The sequence below is a fragment of the Globicephala melas genome, chromosome 1 (assembly GCF_963455315.2).
Source record: "Globicephala melas chromosome 1, mGloMel1.2, whole genome shotgun sequence".
Taxonomy (NCBI): domain Eukaryota; kingdom Metazoa; phylum Chordata; class Mammalia; order Artiodactyla; family Delphinidae; genus Globicephala; species Globicephala melas.
The window spans coordinates 155,585,791-155,607,666 of NC_083314.1; the positions used below are offsets into that span (position 1 = coordinate 155,585,791).

A 21,876-nucleotide genomic window follows, 5' to 3' on the forward strand; every position below is an offset into this window, starting at 1 on the left:
AATTTTCTTTCTTTGCATATCTCTATAAAAACGCTAAATTCCAACGTTTCATAAATTTAAAATAAGAAGTAATTTTTTTTCATAATCCTCAGCTGTAGTAACCAGTAAACAAAATACCATTATAAGCAAAGCTCTACTATATACCAAGGACTGGAAGCAGATTATTAATTTCTATCTCAGGAACTCTGCATAAACATTGTCAGTCAATGCAACATTTAAAAACAAGTATAAAGGGATACTTTTAAAACACTACATAAATATTCAAGAATCCTTAAGCAAAACATTAAGTGCTAATGGTTAGTTTTTACTATTCAAAGGATAAGAGAACGATTGGTTATAGATACACAGGTGAAATTCACAAAATTTTAACAGAGAAAAAAATTTTAATTCTCTTAGAACTAAATCCTCCTTCAATAGTCAGTATAGTTTTAAGCTTACCTTCTTCTGTTTCTACTGGCTGTTGAGACAGAATTTTAAGAAGAACAGGGTTTTTCCACACCCCCTCCTTGGTAACGTGAACCAGTATTTGTAGGTTATTATTCCCAAATTCCAATAATGCATCATGTGACTCCTTTAAAAAAAAGAAGAAAAAAAAAGCATATCCAGAAAACAGGCAATATAAACAATATAAAAAGTCATTTTGCCCTTTCAATATATCTGAATGTCTATGAAAAGACCTATATCTTGGATTTCCTAAAAATAAATAAGCAGAAAAAAAACTATCCTCAAAGTTTTGTGAAATTCTGTTGCTGCTTTTTAAAAAATGAAACTAGGGCATTTTCACTAAGTTAAAGAGTACCTTTAAAATGTTTTCCTGAATTCTCCTAGGTAAAATGATCACAATTCAATTTCCATCCTTGAATTACTCAATTATTTTAAGGCCACTGGCACAGATTTCTTTTTTTTAAAAAAGATTCTGCAGTATTCACACAGGCAACCTATTCCTTCTAACAGAAGTATGACTTAATGACATCTATTGTTATATATCTTTTTAATTGTTTAAATTCTTCTATCAAAGGACTTTTAAAATGATAGATGGCTCCAGGGACTTCCCTGGAGGTCCAGCAGTTGGGACTCTGTGCTACCAATGCAGGGGCCGCAGGTTCAATCCCTGGTGGGGGAACTGTGATCTCACATGCTGCGCAGCCAAAAAATTTAAAAAGTACACAGAAAAATGACAGATGGCTCTAGATAAAAGTCATGGAAATGCAAGTTATTAGCTGTCATTCTATCTCCTCAGAAAACAAACAAAATATAATTGCCAAGTTTATTCTTTAAAATACTTATATACACAAAGGGCGGGGAGGTAAGGGGTCAGAAATTTAACTTGACATAAATAATTAAGCATATATCTCACTGTCCTTTATTACTAGTGAGGATTATTGGTTGTTTCCATATTCTAAAATTTTAACTTGTTTTCCCTTATTTTAGACTGCTGAAATTCTCAAGGAACATAAGCTTTCACTGGTAGCAGTATTTCTTTGGAAAATAAAATATAGGTTAAAAATGTTCACAGACCTAAGACTATAATCTTATATTCACCTAAATGAAATATAAAAAATAAAGTTCGCTTTTTTCCCCTTAATTTTCATGTCAGAACGACAGGGTTTTAATACACACACACACACACACACACACACACACACACACACACACACACACACACACACACACACACACACACACACACACACACACACACACACACACACACACACACACCATATACTGAGTTATCTTCTGCTAAGAAAGGTTTTAAAACTGACACTGAAAGTGATATTTCCAAATAACAGTTAACTAACAGCAATATTTAAATGCTATAATTTTCCTTTAATGGCTTGACCTGTCCTCAGGCTTCTTTTTCCTTAACTTAGGACAACAGGCATTTACTTTGCAGTGAAGATGAAGATTCTATGTCAGAATGTGCTGTGTCTGGTTAACATATTTGTAATACCTAACAGCCCTATACCATTACACTTTAGCAGAACACTGTCACCCCCATGATACATAGCAACTAAAATAAAAAGCCACTGTTTGGGTTAAAAACAAAAACAATTTTCTAATTTTTCATCTGTTCAAAATACAGTTTATTCTGAGTAAGAATGATGTGTAATCCTTTATTACATATATATACACATACACATATATATATTATAGCGAAGTTACTTTTAAAAAATAACATTAGGTGGTCCAGTGGTTAGGACTCTGCGTTTCCACTGCAGGGGGCATGGGTTCAACCCCTGGTCAGGGAAGTAAGATCCCACAAGCCTCACAGTGCAGCCAATGAATGAATAAATGAATGAATGAATGAAGAGAGAAGAAGGAAGGAATGAAGGAAGGGAGGGAGGCAGGGAAGCAGGCACTTTAAAAAAATAAAAAATAACATTAAATAGAGTCCTTAAAAACTATAGTGGAATTTTAAAAGTAATTTAAAAACTTAGATTTGTTTCTTTTTTAAGGTAAAACTATCCGTATCTTGAAATCTACAATACAGAAATACTAGCACAAGATGTTCACTCTACCACTGTTTACAATAAACAGCAAAGAGATTTGGCCAAATAATTTATGGTGCAACCACATAACAGAATCCCAGGCAGTCATCAAGGGAGAACTACATATGCAATCCTAGATACATGTCCATGTTAAAATCATTAAGTTAAAAAAAGTTGCAAAAAAACAGGATCTCATTTTTCTTTATTTAAAATTTCATTTCAGAACGTATTTTTATATCCATAATGAAAAGGTCTGGAAGGGTTACACAGCTATAAACAGTGGTTGAGAATGCTCTCTGTGGCCTGCTCTTGTAAAACTATTCTCTTACCAAAAGTATCCTCAAAACTACCTGCTGCCTTACCCATTTATCACCTAAAATAAGAAAACCTCAAGGTTTTATGTTTCAGATTTCTACAGGGACCATGTCTTATATTTATCTGTACCTCTACTGCATTTATTAAACACATATTCAGAAATGTGAATATATATATCCTAAATGTCTGATAAATATCGGGCAAAGTTACACAGGTCGGAGGGAAGGCAACTATTTTATTCAGGCATACAATCTAAGAAAAGAATGAAGAAATATGAGAGTATTCTCTCTTCAAAGGATACTACTAATAATAATAGTAACAGGCTTAATAAGAATAAGTACACTTGCCCTTCTAGAATGTCGTATGCCAGGACAAAACTACTGGCAGGCAGAATGACAAAATCAATATGCTCTGTATGAAAGATGATTTTAACAGCAGCTGTATGAATATGTGAAGAGTTAGGACATTACAGGGATTAAATCAGGCCAAGAGCATGACAAAGAATTCTTCTCCTCAAACAGAAAATCTAAAGATTAACATTATATCATTTCATTTTGGATTTTTTATCCTAGAGGAAAGAAACTTCCAGATAACGAGGTGTGTCTGTTAACATGCAAATCTTTACTTATGCCTTCATGAAACAAGTGCAAGCTACTATGGAGTTTGTGTCCTCGAGGAAGCAGTTAAACAAAGCAAGCTCTAGGTATTAATCTAGGTGTAACTTTGGGCAAGCTAATTCACCTCTCTATGCCTGTCTCCCCATTTATAAATGGAGATTCAAATGATCTCTATGGTATAAGGTTTGCAATTTGATTAAAAGATACAAAATGTAAAAACAATGTAGAGTACTGTTTGGTACATAATTAATGATAATAAATGAATGGTAGCTATTTACTTAATTATGTCTATTTTCTTTAAATAGTTTTTCTATCTCTACTGGTAACAGGCAAATTTGCTTCCTATTGTTTTTCCTCCTACCTTACTCTCCCCTCCCTAACTTGCTACTTTCTGATCTGCTCATCTAAGAATTCTGATAATCAAGCCAATATAAGAGCCAACGTAGCTCTCCTGTTGAAAATGCATGCACAGAATCTCTGATGACTATTTTGACGGTTTAAGAGACTTAGCACTGTAAGTCCCTGAAGTGTTAGGGGGAAATTACTAGATAAGTGTACTATCAATGAAGCAAATACTGCTACCTTATAAACATATACAATTTTACATTTTTAATGGCTTTATTCTGCCTAAAACTTTGTGTCTGAAGAATGAAAACTTTTTGTGTTGTTTCTAAGCTATGTAAAGGCTAACAAAACCAAATGATAAGGAAAAAAGAAACTTTTAGCACACTCCCTTCATCTGGAAGGCCTCCTCATTTCATGAACTTACTACCAATATATAATGAATTTGTTTTTGTTCTAAGTTTCCAATTTTAGTTTGCTGGGAGAAATTAACTACATGTCTTGAATACCTAAACAGAGACCTTTTTTGAGGCCACATCAACTCACCTGTAAAGACTGAAGGAAGAGTACCCAGGCTTCACATGGCAGTTCACTTTCAGACACTGAAAGCAGTAATTCAAAGCAACTCCTAGAATATGAATAACTAAGTCAGTATATAACGGTGGTTATAGTCATAATCAAGTACAGTATGACAGTGATACTGAATATACATTTTACATTTATTTAGACTATTTTAAATTTGTTTTTCACTCTTCAAATTTTCATTCAACATTGTTATATTTTCAACTTCAAAAAAGAGAAAAAAGAAAAACTATGAGGCTTTAGAGGAGGAATAATGGGATTATAAAACGAGGAATGTTTATGTGGCAAAAAAAAAGTATAAAGTTAGAGGTTTGGGGTTTGGGAAAATAGGAAGGAAAACAGGTAAGACCAGAGAAAAATAAAATGGACCACCCAGACTAGAATTTATCCCACCAAACAATCTGCAAACTGAATCAAGGTGATTCCACAACTAAAAACTAACAGCTGTTGTATTTTTTCAATTTGCAAATAAATACATTAAAGGTGTAACTCTGTCTGCTATTAGGCAGCCAAATATTAAAACAGCAGCTAGATTATCATGGACCCTTGGGATGGTAATCTTATACTGTACCCTGCTATTTTCTGCTAGTATAATTCTTAGTTCAAATAATATAATTGTATTGCAGAATTTCACAGCGTTTCCCCCCAAAGTGTTCCTCAAAGACCACCACAGCTTCCAGATACTCTTGTCACTTCACTTGATCTATTCCTAAGGACAGAGAGAAAATGCATCATTCTAAGCCTGAGTAGGAAAAGAGACTCGAGGCAATTAAAGATTATGTTGCTTGGCTGGACCTTCACTTATACTTTATCTCCTGAAAATGTGAATATAAAGGCTCAGAGCTAAGGAAATTTCATTCAAAGGTATGACCCTGATGTTGCTTTGAACAATGTGATGCCATAGTAAAGAGAAGTCAGGCAAACATTACAACCAAAAATACTCAATTTTAAGAGGGATTTAAGTTCTTAAACTTACAGTACTAATCTGCCAAGCACTAAGAGGACATCTTCGCATTCAGTAGTTAAATATGGGCGAGCACTGGCAAAGCTTTGGATGGCAAGTCGATATACCTCCAGAAGATACACAATATGTTCTGATGCATTCTTGCTGCTTGCATATTGCAATAAGGTCTAAAAAATAAAGTTAGAGTTTTAATTATTAAAAAAAAATAAAGACAATGAAACAAACAAGACTATCTTTGTTCTCAAATGCACTACCCCTTCCTTTTTGTCTAACAGATGCATACACCTTTTATTTGCCTTTTTGTTTTTTTAACATCTTTATTGGAGTATAATTGCTTTACAATGGTGTGTTAGTTTCTGCTTTATAACAAAGTGAATCAGTTATACATATACACATGTTCCCATATCTCTTCCCTCTTGCGTCTCCCTCCCTCCCACCCTCCCTATGCCACCCCTCTAGGTGGTCACAAAGCACCGAGCTGATCTCCCTGTGCTATGCGGCTGCTTCCCACTAGCTATCTATTTTACGTTTGGTAGTGTATATATGTCCATGCCACTCTCTCACTTTGTCACAGCTTACCCTTCCCCCTCCCCATATCCTCAAGTTCATTCTCTAGTAGGTCTGTGTCTTTATTCCCATCTTACCCCTAGGTTCTTCATGACCTTTTTTTTTCCCCTTAGATTCCATATATATGTGTTAGCATAAGGTATTTGTTTTTCTCTTTCTGACTTACTTCACTCTGTATGACAGACTCTAGGTCCATCCACCTCATTACAAATAGCTCAATTTCATTTCTTTTTATGGCTGAGTAATATTCCATTGTATATATGTGCCACATCTTCTTTATCCATTCATCTGTTGATGGACACTTAGGTTGTTTCCATGTCCTGGCTATTGTAAATAGAGCTGCAATGAACATATTGGTACATGACTCTTTGAATTATGGTTTTCTCAGGGTATATACCAAGTAGTGGGATTGCTGGGTCGTATGGTAGTTCTATTTGTAGTTTTTTAAGGAATCTCCATACTGTTCTCCATAGTGGCTGTATCAATTTACATACCCACCAACAGTGCAACAGTGTTCCCTTTTCTCCACACCCTCTCCAGCATTTACTGTTTGTAGATTTTTTTGATGATGGCCATTCTGACCGGTGTGAGATGATATCTCATTGCAGTTTTGATTCGCATCTGGTTTGTTTAGAGGATTCTATTTTCATCACTTAATGAATTGTTTCTGCTGAGTTAAAGAAAAGGCAGACTGCTCTTTTGACATGAGAATAAATCTAAGAATAAAGCCATAAAACGCCTATAGTTGTTCTCACTAGAGGTCTGGAGTTACCATCTCTGAAATTCAGTAGCGTTTCATTAATACAACATTAAATTGAACACCAACCATGTGCCAATACACTGGGTATACAAGGATAAGAATATGATCCCTGACTTACACAAGAGACTTATTGCTGAGTGTAGCCCTCTCAGCTCTTTTTTCTACACACGTAGAACTTATTAGGCTTAATTTATACTTACCAATTTATAAAAGGTTGAGGTTTTTATTTTTAATGAAGTTTATTTCAAAAACTAATATATATGCCAAATGCCAGTTCATTTGTTTACAATGGGGGACAGTCATATTACCACCTATGGTCCCCATTCCCCATACTTTGACATAAGAGGTTATCTGGTGAGTTTAAAATCTAAAAAAAAGGAAAACACAACCACAATAAAGCCTGATAAATTACATGTGTTCAAATGACGACAGAAAGCTGGCTTCTGTTCTCTTTGGACAGTGTGGAAAATCTGCCAAATTCTGGTTTGGGGTCTCTCTTTCTAGGTTCCACAAAGTTGCTCTCCCTACTATTAATATATTTCTTTCCTCTAACAACTGAATAGGTTTTGCTTATGCTTAACTGATACATCTCGTTAGGTTAAGACTTGAATTGTGCAAGTTTTCCCCCCCTAGAACACACATTCTGACTGGGCTAGGGAGTTAAGGCTACTTCAATAATAATTTCTTCTAACTTCCTGTCTTCTGATTTTTCTGCTTAGCAAACTACCAATAGCTGTGGTGGCACTGCAGGATTCCACTGATCTTCTGCAGTTTTTTCTGCAGTTTTCACAATAACAGCCCCTATATCTGTTCTGATAATTAAGAACTGACTAGTCTTGATTATTTAAAACAAACAAACTTAACAGGGAAATATATGATCAACCATTATACCACATACAGTAAAAGCTCTCTTAACTAACACACTGGATTATCTGATCTTTGCATACTTGACTGATCAAGCCAGTTAAGCTATTTTAGTACACCCATTTCAATTCAGTATCTTGCTGCTTTATCACAGTCACTTTAGAGAAGTGGGCTCTTTCTGTATTTTCAGAAAAGCATTATGTCCCCATCTAATCAAATCCCAAATTTTAGTAAAATAAGAAAAAAAAATAATAACAGGATCATAAAACTGACCCCACAACAATCCTTTCTAGCTAAAACAGTGAAGAGAAGGAATGCAGAATCATGTGCTTATCAGTTACATAAAAAAGATTTCACATAATCTCTCTGAAGAAATTTATTAAAATCTATGTCAGAAAGAGATTGTTTTAGATCAGCAAATTACTTACTGTCTGCATTGGTTAATCTGAAAACCAGAGGGCTTTACAAATTTATATTCAGTAGCAGATTTTATGCTCCGGAGGTCAGATTTATCTTATCAATCTTTACAGGCCTAACACTCTTCTACCCCCTTCCATCTCCATAGGACATTCAAGTCTCATTAAATGTTTACTGAATAAATTTACCATTTTACTGAATAAACTCATCATTCTATTCATTTGACAAATATTTTTTGAGCGCCTACTCTAGTAAGGAGTTAGGTACTGGGGGGAAAGAGATGGGGGCCTATCCTCGTGGAGCTTTCAGAATGAGTCAACACAGCATGATAGTTGAAACCACACATGCAAATTAACCAACTACTGGCTAAGGTATGCAAAGAGAAGGGCATAGTGCATACAGATGAGGTTATTCTTTCCACAGTCCACCTTCCCACTCAGAAGCTCCTGCCACCAATCTAGTATCTTCTGACACAGACAATCCAATAAGACTCCCAACAAGTTACACAATTTCAAAGATTCAATACCCCATGACTATTTATGTTTACGTTTTTCCCTATACTGATTTATATATTTTTTATATTCCTAAATGTTTTCCCCCCTTACATGTTAATCACATTAAGGAGGTGTCCTTAACATGTCCACTATGAGCATACTCTGGACATTGGAAGAATCACTGGAACAATCTTCATTATCATCTTTTTTAAAAATGCAAGATGAAACTGAATGAATTACAGCCATCCAAATGACATTTTAAGTACCTCATGTAAACAAAATTCCATCAGAAGCAGAAAAGAAAAATGGAAGTCTCTTATTTTTCTTTAGACTTTTAAATTTTAGACACCAACAAAACTGAATAAGAAAGGGGCAATAAATGATAACTATGACTCCCTCAAGTTCACTGGCATTCTTCAGAGACCAAATTAATGGCCTCTTCTCTTTGTTTCAGTAAATGCATTTACGCTACAAAAGCTTACTATGTGGCAATACTGTGCTGGGTACTAGAGATGAAGACTCTTATCCTGCCCTTAAAGAACTAAATACACTGAGAGGTCAGATAAATTAGCCCAATCAGGTACCATCTTTGATTATTTTAAACATTCTTACTGGGGTGCTCTCATTCATATCCAAGGCAGATTATCTCTCAAGTCCTTGCTATATACCTCAAATGCCTGTTAGACATTTCCATCTGGATGTCCTAGTCAAATCTAAAATTCAACATGTTGAAAACAAACATCTTCCCCAGCAAATATGTTCTTCCTCCTATGTTCCATCTGCTTCTTTTCAGGAGCCAGAGCTAAAAAAACCTGTCCTTGAAACCACCACACCAAAGTTTGCTGATTCAACTGCAGAAATACCTTTGTCTGTGATCTTATGCTTTATTTCTACAGACAGTAACCTAGACCAGGCCCCCAACATCCCTCACCTGGAATGCTACAACAGTTTACTTCTCTAGGCTAAATATCCTCCAGTTCTGTGTATGTGTTGTAGTCCTAAAGTATTTGTACCCCAAAAAATTAATGCACAGGGAAAATAACTAGAAGGAACTCAGCTAATACGGTTATTAGCACTGGAGTAGTAGTAGGATTATAAACAATCTTCTATCATTTTTATAATTTTCTGAAATTCTTCCCAAATTTTCTTTAATAAGTATTATGTTTACAGTGAAGGAAAGAATCTCTTCCCTATCCCAATTCTATCTATATTCCTCACTACATGGTTTCATACATTCCTTACTACATGGTTTTAAAGAGACTGGTAGCATCCTATTCTCTGAAACTACCAAGGAAGGAGAATTCTTTTCTTCATGATGGTCATATTTTATGCAGGGATGCATTCCAATTTAAAACTCAAATAGTTCAAGACTAATTTTTCCGGTGGAATAACCATAGTTATTGTTTTTGAGCACACAGTATGCACTAGGTATCTTCCTAAGAGCTTTACATGCTACGAACATTTAATACAACAACCTGAAGAGCTAGGTGATTTATCATCAGCTCATTTTTTTTTTTACATCTTTATTGGAGTATAATTGCTTTACAATGGTGTGTTAGTTTCTGCTTTATAACAAAGTGAATCAGTTATACATATACATATGTTCCCATATCTCTTCCCTCTTGCATCTCCCCTCCTCCTACCCTCCCTATGCCACCCCTCTATGTGGTCACAAAGCACCGAGCTGATCTCCCTGTGCTATGCGGCTGCTTCCCACTAGCTATCTATTTTACATTTGGTAGTGTATATATGTCCATGCCACTCTCTCACTTTGCCACAGCTTACCCTTTCCCCTCCCCATATCCTCAAGTCCATTCTCTAGTAGGTCTGTGTCTTTATTCCTGTCTTACCCTAGGTTCTTCATGACATTTTTTTCCCTTAAATTCCATATATATGTGTTAGCATACGGTATTTGTCTTTCTCTTTCTGACTTACTTCACTCTGTATGACAGACTCTAGGTCCATCCACCTCATTACAAATAGCTCAATTTCGTTTCTTTTTATGGCTAAGTAATATTCCATTGTATATATGTGCCACATCTTCTTTATCCATTCATCCGATGATGGACACTTAGGTTGTTTCCATGTCCTGGCTATTGTAAATAGAGCTGCAATGAACATTTTGGTACATGACTCTTTTTGAATTATGGTTTTCTCAGGGTATATACCCAATAGTGGGATTGCTGGGTCATATGGTAGTTCTATTTTTAGTTTTTTAAGGAACCTCCATACTGTTCTCCATAGTGGCTGTACTAATTCACATTCCCACCAGCAGTGCAAGAGTGTTCCCTTTTCTCCACACCCTCTCCAGCATTTATTGTTTCTAGATTTTTTGATGATGGCCATTCTGACTGGTGTGAGATGGTATCTCATTGTAGTTTTGATTTGCATTTCTCTAATGATTAATGATGTTGAGCATTCTTTCATGTGTTTGTTGGCAGTCTGTATATCTTCTTTGGAGAAATGTCTATTTAGGTCTTCTGCCCGTTTTTGGATTGGGTTGTCTGTTTTTTTGTTATTGAGCTGCATGAACTGCTTGTAAACTTTGGAGATTAATCCTTTGTCAGTTGCTTCATTTGCAAATATTTTCTCCCATTCTGAGGGCTGTCTTTTGGTCTTGTTTATGATTTCCTTTGCTGTGCAAAAGCTTTGCAGTTTCGTTAGGTCCCATTTGTTTATTTTTGTTTTTAATTTCCATTTCTCTAGGAGGTGGGTCAAAAAAGGATCTTGCTGTGATTTATGTCATAGAGTGTTCTGCCTATGTTTTCCTCTAAGAGTTTGATAGTTTCTGGCCTTACATTTAGGTGTTTAATCCATTTTGAGCTTATTTCTGTGTATGGTGTTAGGGAGTGATCTAATCTCATACTTTTACATGTACCTGTCCAGTTTTCCCAGCACCACTTACTGAAGAGGCTGTCCTTTCTCCACTGTACATTCCTGCCTCCTTTATCAAAGATAAGGTGACCATATGTGCGTGGGTTTATCTCTGGGCTTTCTATCCTGTTCCATTGATCTATCTTTCTGGTTTTGTGCCAGTACCATACTGTCTTGATTACTGTAGCTTTGTAGTATAGTCTGAAGTCAGAGAGCCTGATTCCTCCAGCTTCATTTTTCATTCTCAAGATTGCTTTGGCTATTCAGGGTCTTTTGTGTTTCCATACAAATTATGAAATTTTTTGTTCTAGTTCTGTGAAAAATGCCAGTGGTAGTTTGATAGGGATTGCACTGAATCTGTAGATTGTTTTGGGTAGTAGAGTCATTTTCACAATGTTTTCTTCCAATCCAACAACATGGTATATCTTTCCATCTATTTGTATCATCTTTAATTTCTTTCATCAGTGTCTTATAATTTTCTGCATACAGGTCTTTCATCTCCTTAGGTAGGTTTATTCCTAGATATTTTATTCTTTTTGTTGCAATGGTAAATGGGAGTGTTTTCTTGATTTCACTTTCAGATTTTTCATCATTAGTGTATAGGAATGCCAGAGATTTCTGTGCATTAATTTTGTATCCTGCTACTTTACCAAATTCATTGATTAGCTCTAGTAGTTTTCTGGTAGCATCTTTAGGATCCCCGATGTATAGTATCATGTCACGTGCAAACAGTGACAGCTTTATTTCTTCTTTTCCGATTTGGATTCCTTTTATTTCCTTTTCTTCTCTGATTGCTGTGGCATCAGCTCATTTTTAAAATGGGGAAACCAAAGCACAGAGAGATTAAGTTATTTTCCAAAAGACACCTGGTATTAAATGTTAGGATTTGAACTAGTGTCATCTGACTCCAGAGCCCACACTTAATTACTGTGCTACAAGACTTTTCAGAATGCACAATTCTACAACTATTTTAGATGTGTTTTAAAACTCTACTTTCCCCACCAGGTGTTAACTTTAATCTTTTACAGCAAGTAGTATCATGGTCATCATTTGGCCTTCTTCCTGAGAGTTTACAACATTTAATTTCCATTTAAAATGACTGCTTCTGGGGAAAGTTTTCCAGCCATAGTGCTGATTAATACTCCACAGTTCAGAATGCTGGTGGTTCACAAAGAAATGACAAAAAATATCTGGTACTTGTTAAAGCTGCATGTCCTATGGCAACAGGAAATTATGTGACTTTTAATAGAGGAGGATTTTCATTATTTCAAATTTTGCACATAAAACGAGAAATCTTACTGATTTTAATTTCTCAACTCGTGAAATTCCCAGAATTACATAAATTTGAGTAAAATGTGATTGCACTATGACAGACAGGCTTTCAGCAGGGGATAGCACTTGAGCTGGATTTCTGAGGTACGGGTCAAGTTTGAAAATTCAAAAGTGAGGGGAACAGGATTCCAAGTAGACAGTAACTTGAACAAAGTCAGAAAACACCAATAGAACAGATAGGGCAAACAGTGACAAGACTTTACATCCGTTGGTGAGGAAGCACGGGAGGTTTCCCTAGAAGAGACTAAGCTGGGTGTGAGATGGAATGGGAAGAGAACAGCTGGCTGCTTACATTCAGAAAGTGGCCAGAGTAAATTACAACTTTTAAGTCTTTTACATATGTTGCTATTAGGCCCCACCTCACACTTTCTATATTGGTTACAGTTGTTTTTTTAAAATCTAGAAATATTACTTACTTATTACTCTATCTACCTACCTATTCATCTATCCTGGATTCAGTTCATCATCCCAGCCTACCAAGATTATTTTTAGATAGTAATTCTGTCATGGGATTTAACTATGCTTTCTAACTTCATTTCATTTTCAAAAATATCTTTTGCTGTTTTTTCATAAAATTAATATCCTTTATTGTTTAAGAAATATGGATCAACAGAGAAGTAAAAATAAAAATGTCAACAATCTACACTATCACTACCCAAAAGTAGACCACTGTTAACAGGTAATATTAAGTTTGAGGGCTTTTTAATGCCTAAATAGCAGTATTTTAATGGACTCAAACTATACATTGTTTTGTAAAATTTTCTTCAACATCAGTATTTTTATAGTTCATGTGTGTATCACAGTTTATTACTCAAGTCCCTGTTTCTGGGCATGATGGCTTCTAACTCTGCATTATTATATATAATATTTAGGACAATGTTCTATAAATGGTATTGCTGGGTCAAAGGATGCATAATTCTTAAGACTACATAGTGCCAAATTCTGCACCAGAAAATTTGTTCCAATTTACATTCCTATTATTTATGTAAGATAGTAACAGACTGAGGAACTGTCACAATTATTGTACATTACAACCTAAATACAACTTTTTGAGGGTCAACTGGATAAGGGAAATACATTATTTTGTTTATTCAATTTATCATCTTTTCATTACTACTGTGGTTGAATGAAAATTTTCATGTTTCCTTTACAGCACCCATATGGTATCTTCATTTCAGTTATCAATAACAGTAAGGAAGAGAGCTTGGATGAGAACAGCATCAACAGTTAATCTTCCCAAAAAACTGAAGAGGTAATACATCCTAGCTCATTCTATGAGGCCAGCATTACCTTGATACAAAAGCCAGACAAAGACTACAAGTAAAGAAAACTACAGATCCATAGGCCTTATGAACACTGATACAAAAATCATCAACAAAATACTAGCAAACTGAATTCAATGCCATATTAAAATGGATTATACACTATGACCAAGTGGGATTTATTCCTGGAATGCAAGGATGGTAAAGCATATAAAAATCAATTAGTGCACTACACCACGTTAAGAGCATGAAGGGAAAAAACCTCACATGATCACCTCCACTGATGAAGAGTGTTTGAAAAATTCAACAATCTTTCATGCATGATTAAAAAAAAAAAACACTCAACAAACTAGGAGTAGAAGAAAATTACCTCCACATAATATAGACCATGAATGAAAAACCCTAACATTATATTCAATGGTGAAAGACTAAAAGCTTTTCCTTTAAGGTCAGGAAGAAGGATATCCACATTCACCACTTCTATTCAATACAGTACTGGAAGTCCTAGTGAGAGCAATTAGGCAAGAAAAAGAAATAAAAGGCATCCAAATTGGAAAGAAAAATACAGTATCACTGTTTGCAGATGACATGATTTTACATATATTAAATATTCCACACCAAAAAAACTATTCATATAAACAAGTTCAGCAAAGTTGCAGGATATAAAATCAACATACAAAAACCAGTTGTGTTTTTTGTTCTTGGCCACGCCGCACAGCTTGCAGGATCTTAGTTCCACAACCAGGGATCAAACCCGGGTCCACAGCAGTGAAACCACACAGTCCTAACAACTGGACTGCCAGGGAATTCCCTCAGTTGTGGTTTTATACACTAACAATAAATAATCTGAAAAGGAAGTTAACTATTCCATTTACAATCACATCAAAAAAACAGGAATAAACCAAGGAAGTGAAAGACTTGCACACTGAAAACTATTAGAACTTGATGAGAGGGCTTCCCTAGCGGCACAGTGGTTAAGAATCCGCCTGCCAATGCAGGGGATACGGGTTCGAGCCCTGGTCCGGGAAGATCCCACATGCCGCGAAGCAACTAAGCCCATGCACCACAACTACTGAGCCTGCGCTCTAGAGTCCACGAGCCACAACTACTGAGCCTGAGTGCCACAACTACTGAAGCCCGCGTGCCTAGAGCATGTGCTCCAAAACAACAGAAGCCACTGCAAGGAGAAGCCAGCACACCACAATGAAGAGTAGCCCCCGCTCACAGCAACTAGAGAAAGCCCGCGCACAGCCACGAAGACCCAGTGCAGCAGGAATCAATCAATAAATAAATTTATATATTAAAAAAACTTGAAGAGGGATATTAAAGAAGACACAAATAAATGGCAAGACATGTCATGAAAATGTCCATGGATTGAAATACAATATTGTTAAGATGTCAATACTATACAAAGCAACCCACAGATTCAATGCAATCCCTATCAAAATCCCAGTGACTTTTTTTGGGGGGGTAGAAATAGAAAAATCCATCCTAAAATTAACATAGAATCTCAAGGGACCTTGAACTGCCAAAACAAACTTGAAAAAGAAGAATGAAGTTGTAAATCTGATACTTTCTGATTTCAAAATTTACTACAAAGCTACAGTAATCAAAGCAGTGTGTACTCAAGTAAAGACGGACACACAGACCAATGAAATAGAGGAGTCCAGAAATAAACCCTCGCATATATGGTCAAATGATTTTCCAGGGTGCCAAGACCATTCAGTGCGGGAAAGGACAGTCTTTTCAACAAACAGTGTTGGGAAAATTGAATATCCATATGCAAAAGAATTAGACTCTTACCTTATACCATAAATTAGCTCAAAATAGATCTAAGATCAGACTGCAAAGGCAAAAGAAATAAAAGCAAAAATAAACAAATGGGACCTAATGAAACTTAAAAACTTTTGCACAGCAAACAAAACCATCAACAAAATGAAAAGACAACCTATGGAACAGGAGAAAATATTTGCAAATGATGTGACTGGCAAAGGGTTAATATCCAAAATATACCAACAACTCCTACAACTCAGTATCAAAAAACCAAACAACCCAATCAAACAATGGGCAGAAGACCTCAACAGACATCTCTCCAAAAAGACACACAGATGACCAACAGGCACATGAAAAGATACTCAACGTCACTAATTATCAGAGAAATGCAAATCAAAACCACAATGAGATATCACCTCACATCAGTCAGAATGGCTATCATCAAAAAGTCTACAAATAACAAATGCTGGACAGAATGTGGAGAAAAAGGAACCCTACTACACTGTTGGTGGGAACGTAAACTGGTGCAGCCACTATGGAAAAAAGCGTGAAGATTCCTTTAAAAACTAAAAATAAAGCTACCATACCATCCAGCAATTCCACCTCTGGGCATATATCCTGAAAAGACAAAAACTCTGATTTGAAAAGATACCTGTACCCCAATGTTCATAGCAGCATTATTCACAATACCCAAGATGGAAACAACCCAAGCGCCCACCAAGAGACAACTGGCTTAAGAAGATGTGGTATGTGTGTGTGTGTATACATACACACACACACACACACACACACACCACAACAACAGAATATTACAGTCATAAAATAGAATGAAATATTGCCATTTGCAGCAACATGGATGGACCTAGAGAATATCATACTAAATGAAGTCAGTCAGACAGAGAAAGACAAATATCACGTTGATATCACTTATATGGGGAATCTAAAAAATAATAAAAATGAATCTATATACGAAACAGACACAGAAAACAAACTTATGGTTACCAAAGGGGAAGGGAGGGATAAATTAGGAGTACTATGGGATTAACAGATACAAACTGCTACATATAAAACAGATAAGCAGGGCTTCCCTGGTGGCACAGTGGTTAAGAATTCCCCTGCCAATGCAGGGGACACTGGTTTGAGCCCTGGTCCAGGAAGATCCCACATGCCGCGAGGCAAGTAAGCCTGTGCGCCACAACTACTAAGCCTGCACTCTAGACCCTGCGAGCCACAACTACTGAAGCCCATGCGCTTAGAGCCCGGGCTCCACAAGAGAAGCCACCGCAATGAGAAGCCTGCGCACCGCAACGAAGACCCAATGCAGCCAAAAATAAATAAATTAAATAAATAAAAAACGAAACAAAAAAAACAGATAAGCAGCAAGGATTTACTGTATATCACAGGAAACTATATGCAATATCTTGTAATAACCTATAATGGAAAATAATCTGAAAAATATATGTATAATAATTTTACTGTACACCGGAAGCTAACACAATATTGTAAATCAACTACACTTCAATTAAAAAAAGAAAAGAAAAAGGGAAAAAATAGATCTAAGAGCTAAAAATCATAAAACGCTTGGAAGAAAACAGTGGAAAAGCTTCCTGATATTGGACTTGGAAATGATTTCTTAGTCATGATACTGAGAGCACACGTAACAAAAGTATAAACAGATAAACTGAGCTATATCAAAATTAAAAACTTTTGTACCCCGAAATTTGGATACTATCCATGTGGTAAAAAGAAAACCTGCAAAACAGGTGAAAATATCTGCAAGTCATCTATCTGTTAATGGATTAATATCCAAAATATATAAAGCTTTAAAACTCAACAACAACAAAACCCAATTAATAATGGGCAAAGGACTTAAACAGACATTTCTCCAAAGAAGATACACAAATGGCCAATAAGCACATGAAAAAATGTTCAACATCAGTAAGTAGGAAATGCAAATCAAAATCACAGTGAGATACCATTTCACACTCATTAGGATAGTTATTATCAAAAACAAACAGAAAATAACAATTGTTTGCAAAAATGTGGAGAATTTGGAACCCCTGTGCATTGTTGGTGGGAATGTAAAATGGTTCAGCCACTGTGCAAAAGTATGATGGTTTCTCCAAAAATTAAACAGAATTACCATATGATCTAGTAATTTCACTTCTGGATATACACCCAAAAGAACTGAAAGCAGTGACCTGAAGAGCTATTTGTTCCCATGTTCATAGCAGCATTATTTACAATAGGTGGACGCAATCCAAGAATCCATCAAGGGATAGATGAACAAATTGTGGTATAACAGTGGCATATTATTCAGCCTTAAAAAGAAAGGAAATTTGACACATGCTACAACCTCGATGAATCTTAAAGCCATTACGCTAAGTGAAATAAGCAAGTCACGAAGAGACATAGGTTTCCACTTATAAAAATGCACCATAGTCAAATTCATAGAGGCAGAAAGCAGAATGGTGGTTACCAGAGGCAGGGGAGAGGGACGAATGGGGGATTAATGTCTGATGAGTTCAGAGGTTCAGTGTGGGAAGATGAAAATGTTCTGAAGATGAATGGTGGTGACAGTTGCATAACAACATAACATACTTAATGCCACTGTGAACTGTATGCTTAAAAATAGCTAAAGTGAAAAATTTTATATTATGCATACTTTACTACAATATAAAAAAATACCCAAAAAAGTTAACTTTATGTCTTAAGATTTAAGAAGAGCAATTTTCAAGAAACAGAAGTGCATAAGCATGATTAGGAAGACTGGGGAAAGAGAAGGATAAATTCAAATACCCCACATTTCTGTTTTAGTAAGTCACTAGTACTAAAGAGATTGATCTAGAATACCTCTTAAATCTTGAGATTTTTAAATCCAAGCTTTATCACACGGGGGAAGAGGATCACAATTCTGAGGCAGTTGTGTAACAGAGTGAAATAACATGCCTTTCGGCTGTGGATTCAAACCTCTACCCCCCATCATTTGCCAGCTAACCTCTCTGGGTCTTGATTTTTAAAAATCACTTAACTGAAATGACTGAGTACTCATTTTGCACCAGACATTGCACAATACAGCTTAAAAAACTGTGGCAAAATACACGTAACAAAACTTACTACCTTAACCATTTTTTTAAGTGTACAGTTCTGTGACATTAAGTATATTTACACTGCCGTGCTACCATCACCAACATCCATCCACAGAACTTGTTTCACCTTGCAAAACTGAAACTGACCCATTAAACAATAACTCCCCATTTCCCCTCCCCTCCAGCCCCTGGCAATCACCATTCTACTTCCTGTCTCTATGTGTAACATAGCTTTCATAACATTGTATTTTCTGTTTGAAAAAAGCAACACAAGAGTGTGGTAACGGCATCAGGGTATACAAATAGATCAACAGAACCGAATAAAGTCCAGAAACAGACCTACATACATATGGCTAATTGATTTTCAGCAAAGCGCAAAGGCAATTTCTCAATTCAATGGGAAAGCAGTCTTTTCAACAAATGATTCTGTAACATTGAGATGTTCATATTTTTAGAAAAATGACTTCCACCCATCACTCACACAATACACAAAAATTAACTCCAAATGGATCACAGATCTAAATGTAAAACCTAAAACAGTAACATTTATAGAAGAGAACATAGAAAGCTTTTGTGCTCTTGGGTTAGGCAGATTTCTCAGACATAACATGAAAAATACAATCAATAAAAGAACAAGTTGGGCTTCCCTGGTAGCTCAGTGGTTAAGAATAGGCCTGCCAATGCAGGAGACACGGGTTCGAGCCCTGGTCCGGGAAGATCCCACATGCCGCAGAGAAACTAAGTCCGTGCGCCACAACTAAGTCCGTGCCGCAGAGAAACTAAGTCCGTGGCCCTGTGCTCTAGGGCCCGCGAGCCACAACTACTGAAGCCCGCGCGCCCTAGAGCCCGTGCTCTGCAACAAGAGAAGCCACCTCAATGAGAAGCCTGTGCACCGCAACAAAGAGTAGCCCCTGCTCACCACAACTAGAGAAAGCCCGCGCACAGCAACGAAGAGCCAACACAGCCAGAAATAAATAAAATTAATTAATTAATAAAAATAAATAAAAGAACAAGTTAATAAACTGAGCTTTATCAAAATTAAGAACTTGTGTCCTTCAAAAGACACTGTTAAGAGAATAAAAAGACAAACCACAGCCTAGGAGAATACATGCCAACAAGCAAGCCATGGCTTGGCTGCTCTTATGCCCATCTAGTAATGCAGGACATTTCGTTCCTGTTAGTGTCTCACCCAGTTTTTCTCTGAAGTTCTTGATAGTGTCTCTCATGCGTTTAGAACAGTTCTGTCCACAATGTGTGTCTGCCACCATGTTGTTCTGCCTCAGTTCATCCTTGTCATGATCTGCTCCTTCTAAGCTGGTAGAGAGCACCTCAGGCTTTCTCCATGCCCACATCAACACAATGGAATCTGTGTCACAGCCAAGGGTGTTCCCTCCAGAGATCCCAAGTGAACCAGAGGCAGAATGTGTGTAACTTAAAAGTGATACAAATCACCATCCCCAATCTGTCTACCCTTTGCCACCTAAGTCACAACATTTAAAGAAGGAAAAAAAGAAGAATATATTGCATAAAGGACTTGGGTCCAAAAACACACACATACACCCCTCAAAACTCAACAGTAAGAAAAGAGACAATCCAATTTTTTCAAATGAGCAAGAATTGAAAAGATACATTCCCAAAGAAGATACATGGTTGGTAACTAAGCACATGAAAAGATACTCAACAGAAGTCATTAGGGAAAGGCAAATGAGAACCACAATGAGCTGCCACTAATTTTAAAATGGCTAAAGCTAAAAAGACTGGCCACACCAAGTGCTGATCAGGAGGTGGAAAACTAGAACTCTCATACATTGTTGGTAGGAATGTAAAATGATACAACTACTCTCAAAAACCTGACATGTGACCCAGCCATTCCAGTTATTTACCCAAGAGAAAGAGAAGGCGTTTGTTCACACAAAGACTTACACATGAATGTTCATAGCAGCTTTGTCTGTATTAGCTAAAAACTGGAAACAAGCCAAATATACCAACAGGTGAATAAACAAATCATGATAAAGCCATAGAATGAATACTCAGCAATGAAAGGAATTAATTATTAATATATACAACATCATAAAAGAATTTCAAAATAATTATACTGCAAGAAACCAAAAAGAGACTTACAGGTTTATTTATGTAAAATTCTAAAAATGCAATATAATCTATATATAGAGAAAGCAGCATAGCTGAGTGAGGATGTTATGGTTATGTACGGGAGGAAAGTAAGAAAGAGGAAATACAATGGGAGTAGAAAGAAAGTTCTAGGAGTGACGGATATATTTGTTATCTTGATTGTGGTTTCATGGGTATACAGATATGCCAAAGCTTATCAAATTGTTCATTTTAAATATGAGCAGTTTACTGTATGTCAATTATACCTCAATAAAGCTTTTTTTGAAAAAACACAATGCTCCACAAAATGCACAAAATCATAAAAGGAATTTAAATAAATTTTACATTTCAATTGTCAGATTTACTATTTTTACTGCAATAAAGTGTAAAAATTCTGTGCATAAAAATAATATAAGGGACTTCCCTGGTGGCACAGTGATTAAGAATCCTCCTGCCAATGCAGGGGACATGGGTTCAAGCCCTGGTCTGGGAAGATCCCACATGCCGTGGAGCAACTAAGCCCGGGAGTCACACCTCCTGAGCCTGCGTGCTACAACTACTGAAGCCCACATGCCTAGAGCCCGTGCTCCACAAGGGAAGTCACTGCATCGCAATGAACAGCCCCCACTCGCCGCAACCAGAGAAAGCCCACGTGCAGCAATGAAGACCAATGCAGCCAAAAATAAATGAAATGTTAAAAAAAAGTTTAAAAATTACGTTAAAAATAATGATATAAAAAGTGAAAAGATAAACAGAAGAAAAGATAATTCCAAAGTAATGACCAACAAAAAATTCGTATCTAGAATATAATTTCATAAAAACTGTTAAGAAAACCCAAATGAAAAATGAGCAAAAAATAGGAAAAAGTAATTCAGAAAAGAGGAAATCTGAATAGCAATAAATATAACCAAAAAGATAAGCAACTCCTCACAAGTAAACAGAAAAAAAAATTAAAACCACAATGAGATACCACAGTCTATCCATCAGAACGGCTACAATTAAACTGTCGACTATACAAAGTAT

At 36.2% G+C, this 21,876-nt stretch overlaps 1 protein-coding gene across 1 annotated transcript in view; it reads right to left on the bottom strand.

The window, feature by feature from the left end:
• The window catches only part of RLF (RLF zinc finger), an 82,778-nt gene that overhangs the window by 45,180 nt on the left and 15,722 nt on the right, over nt 1–21,876 (bottom strand). The window contains exons 2-4 of the mRNA XM_030868067.2: nt 5,325–5,479; nt 4,313–4,394; nt 439–571 (exon numbers count right to left, since the gene is read on the bottom strand). Of these exons, the coding sequence (XP_030723927.1) occupies nt 439–571; nt 4,313–4,394; nt 5,325–5,479 (370 nt within the window). The remainder of the gene's footprint in view (nt 1–438; nt 572–4,312; nt 4,395–5,324; nt 5,480–21,876) is intronic.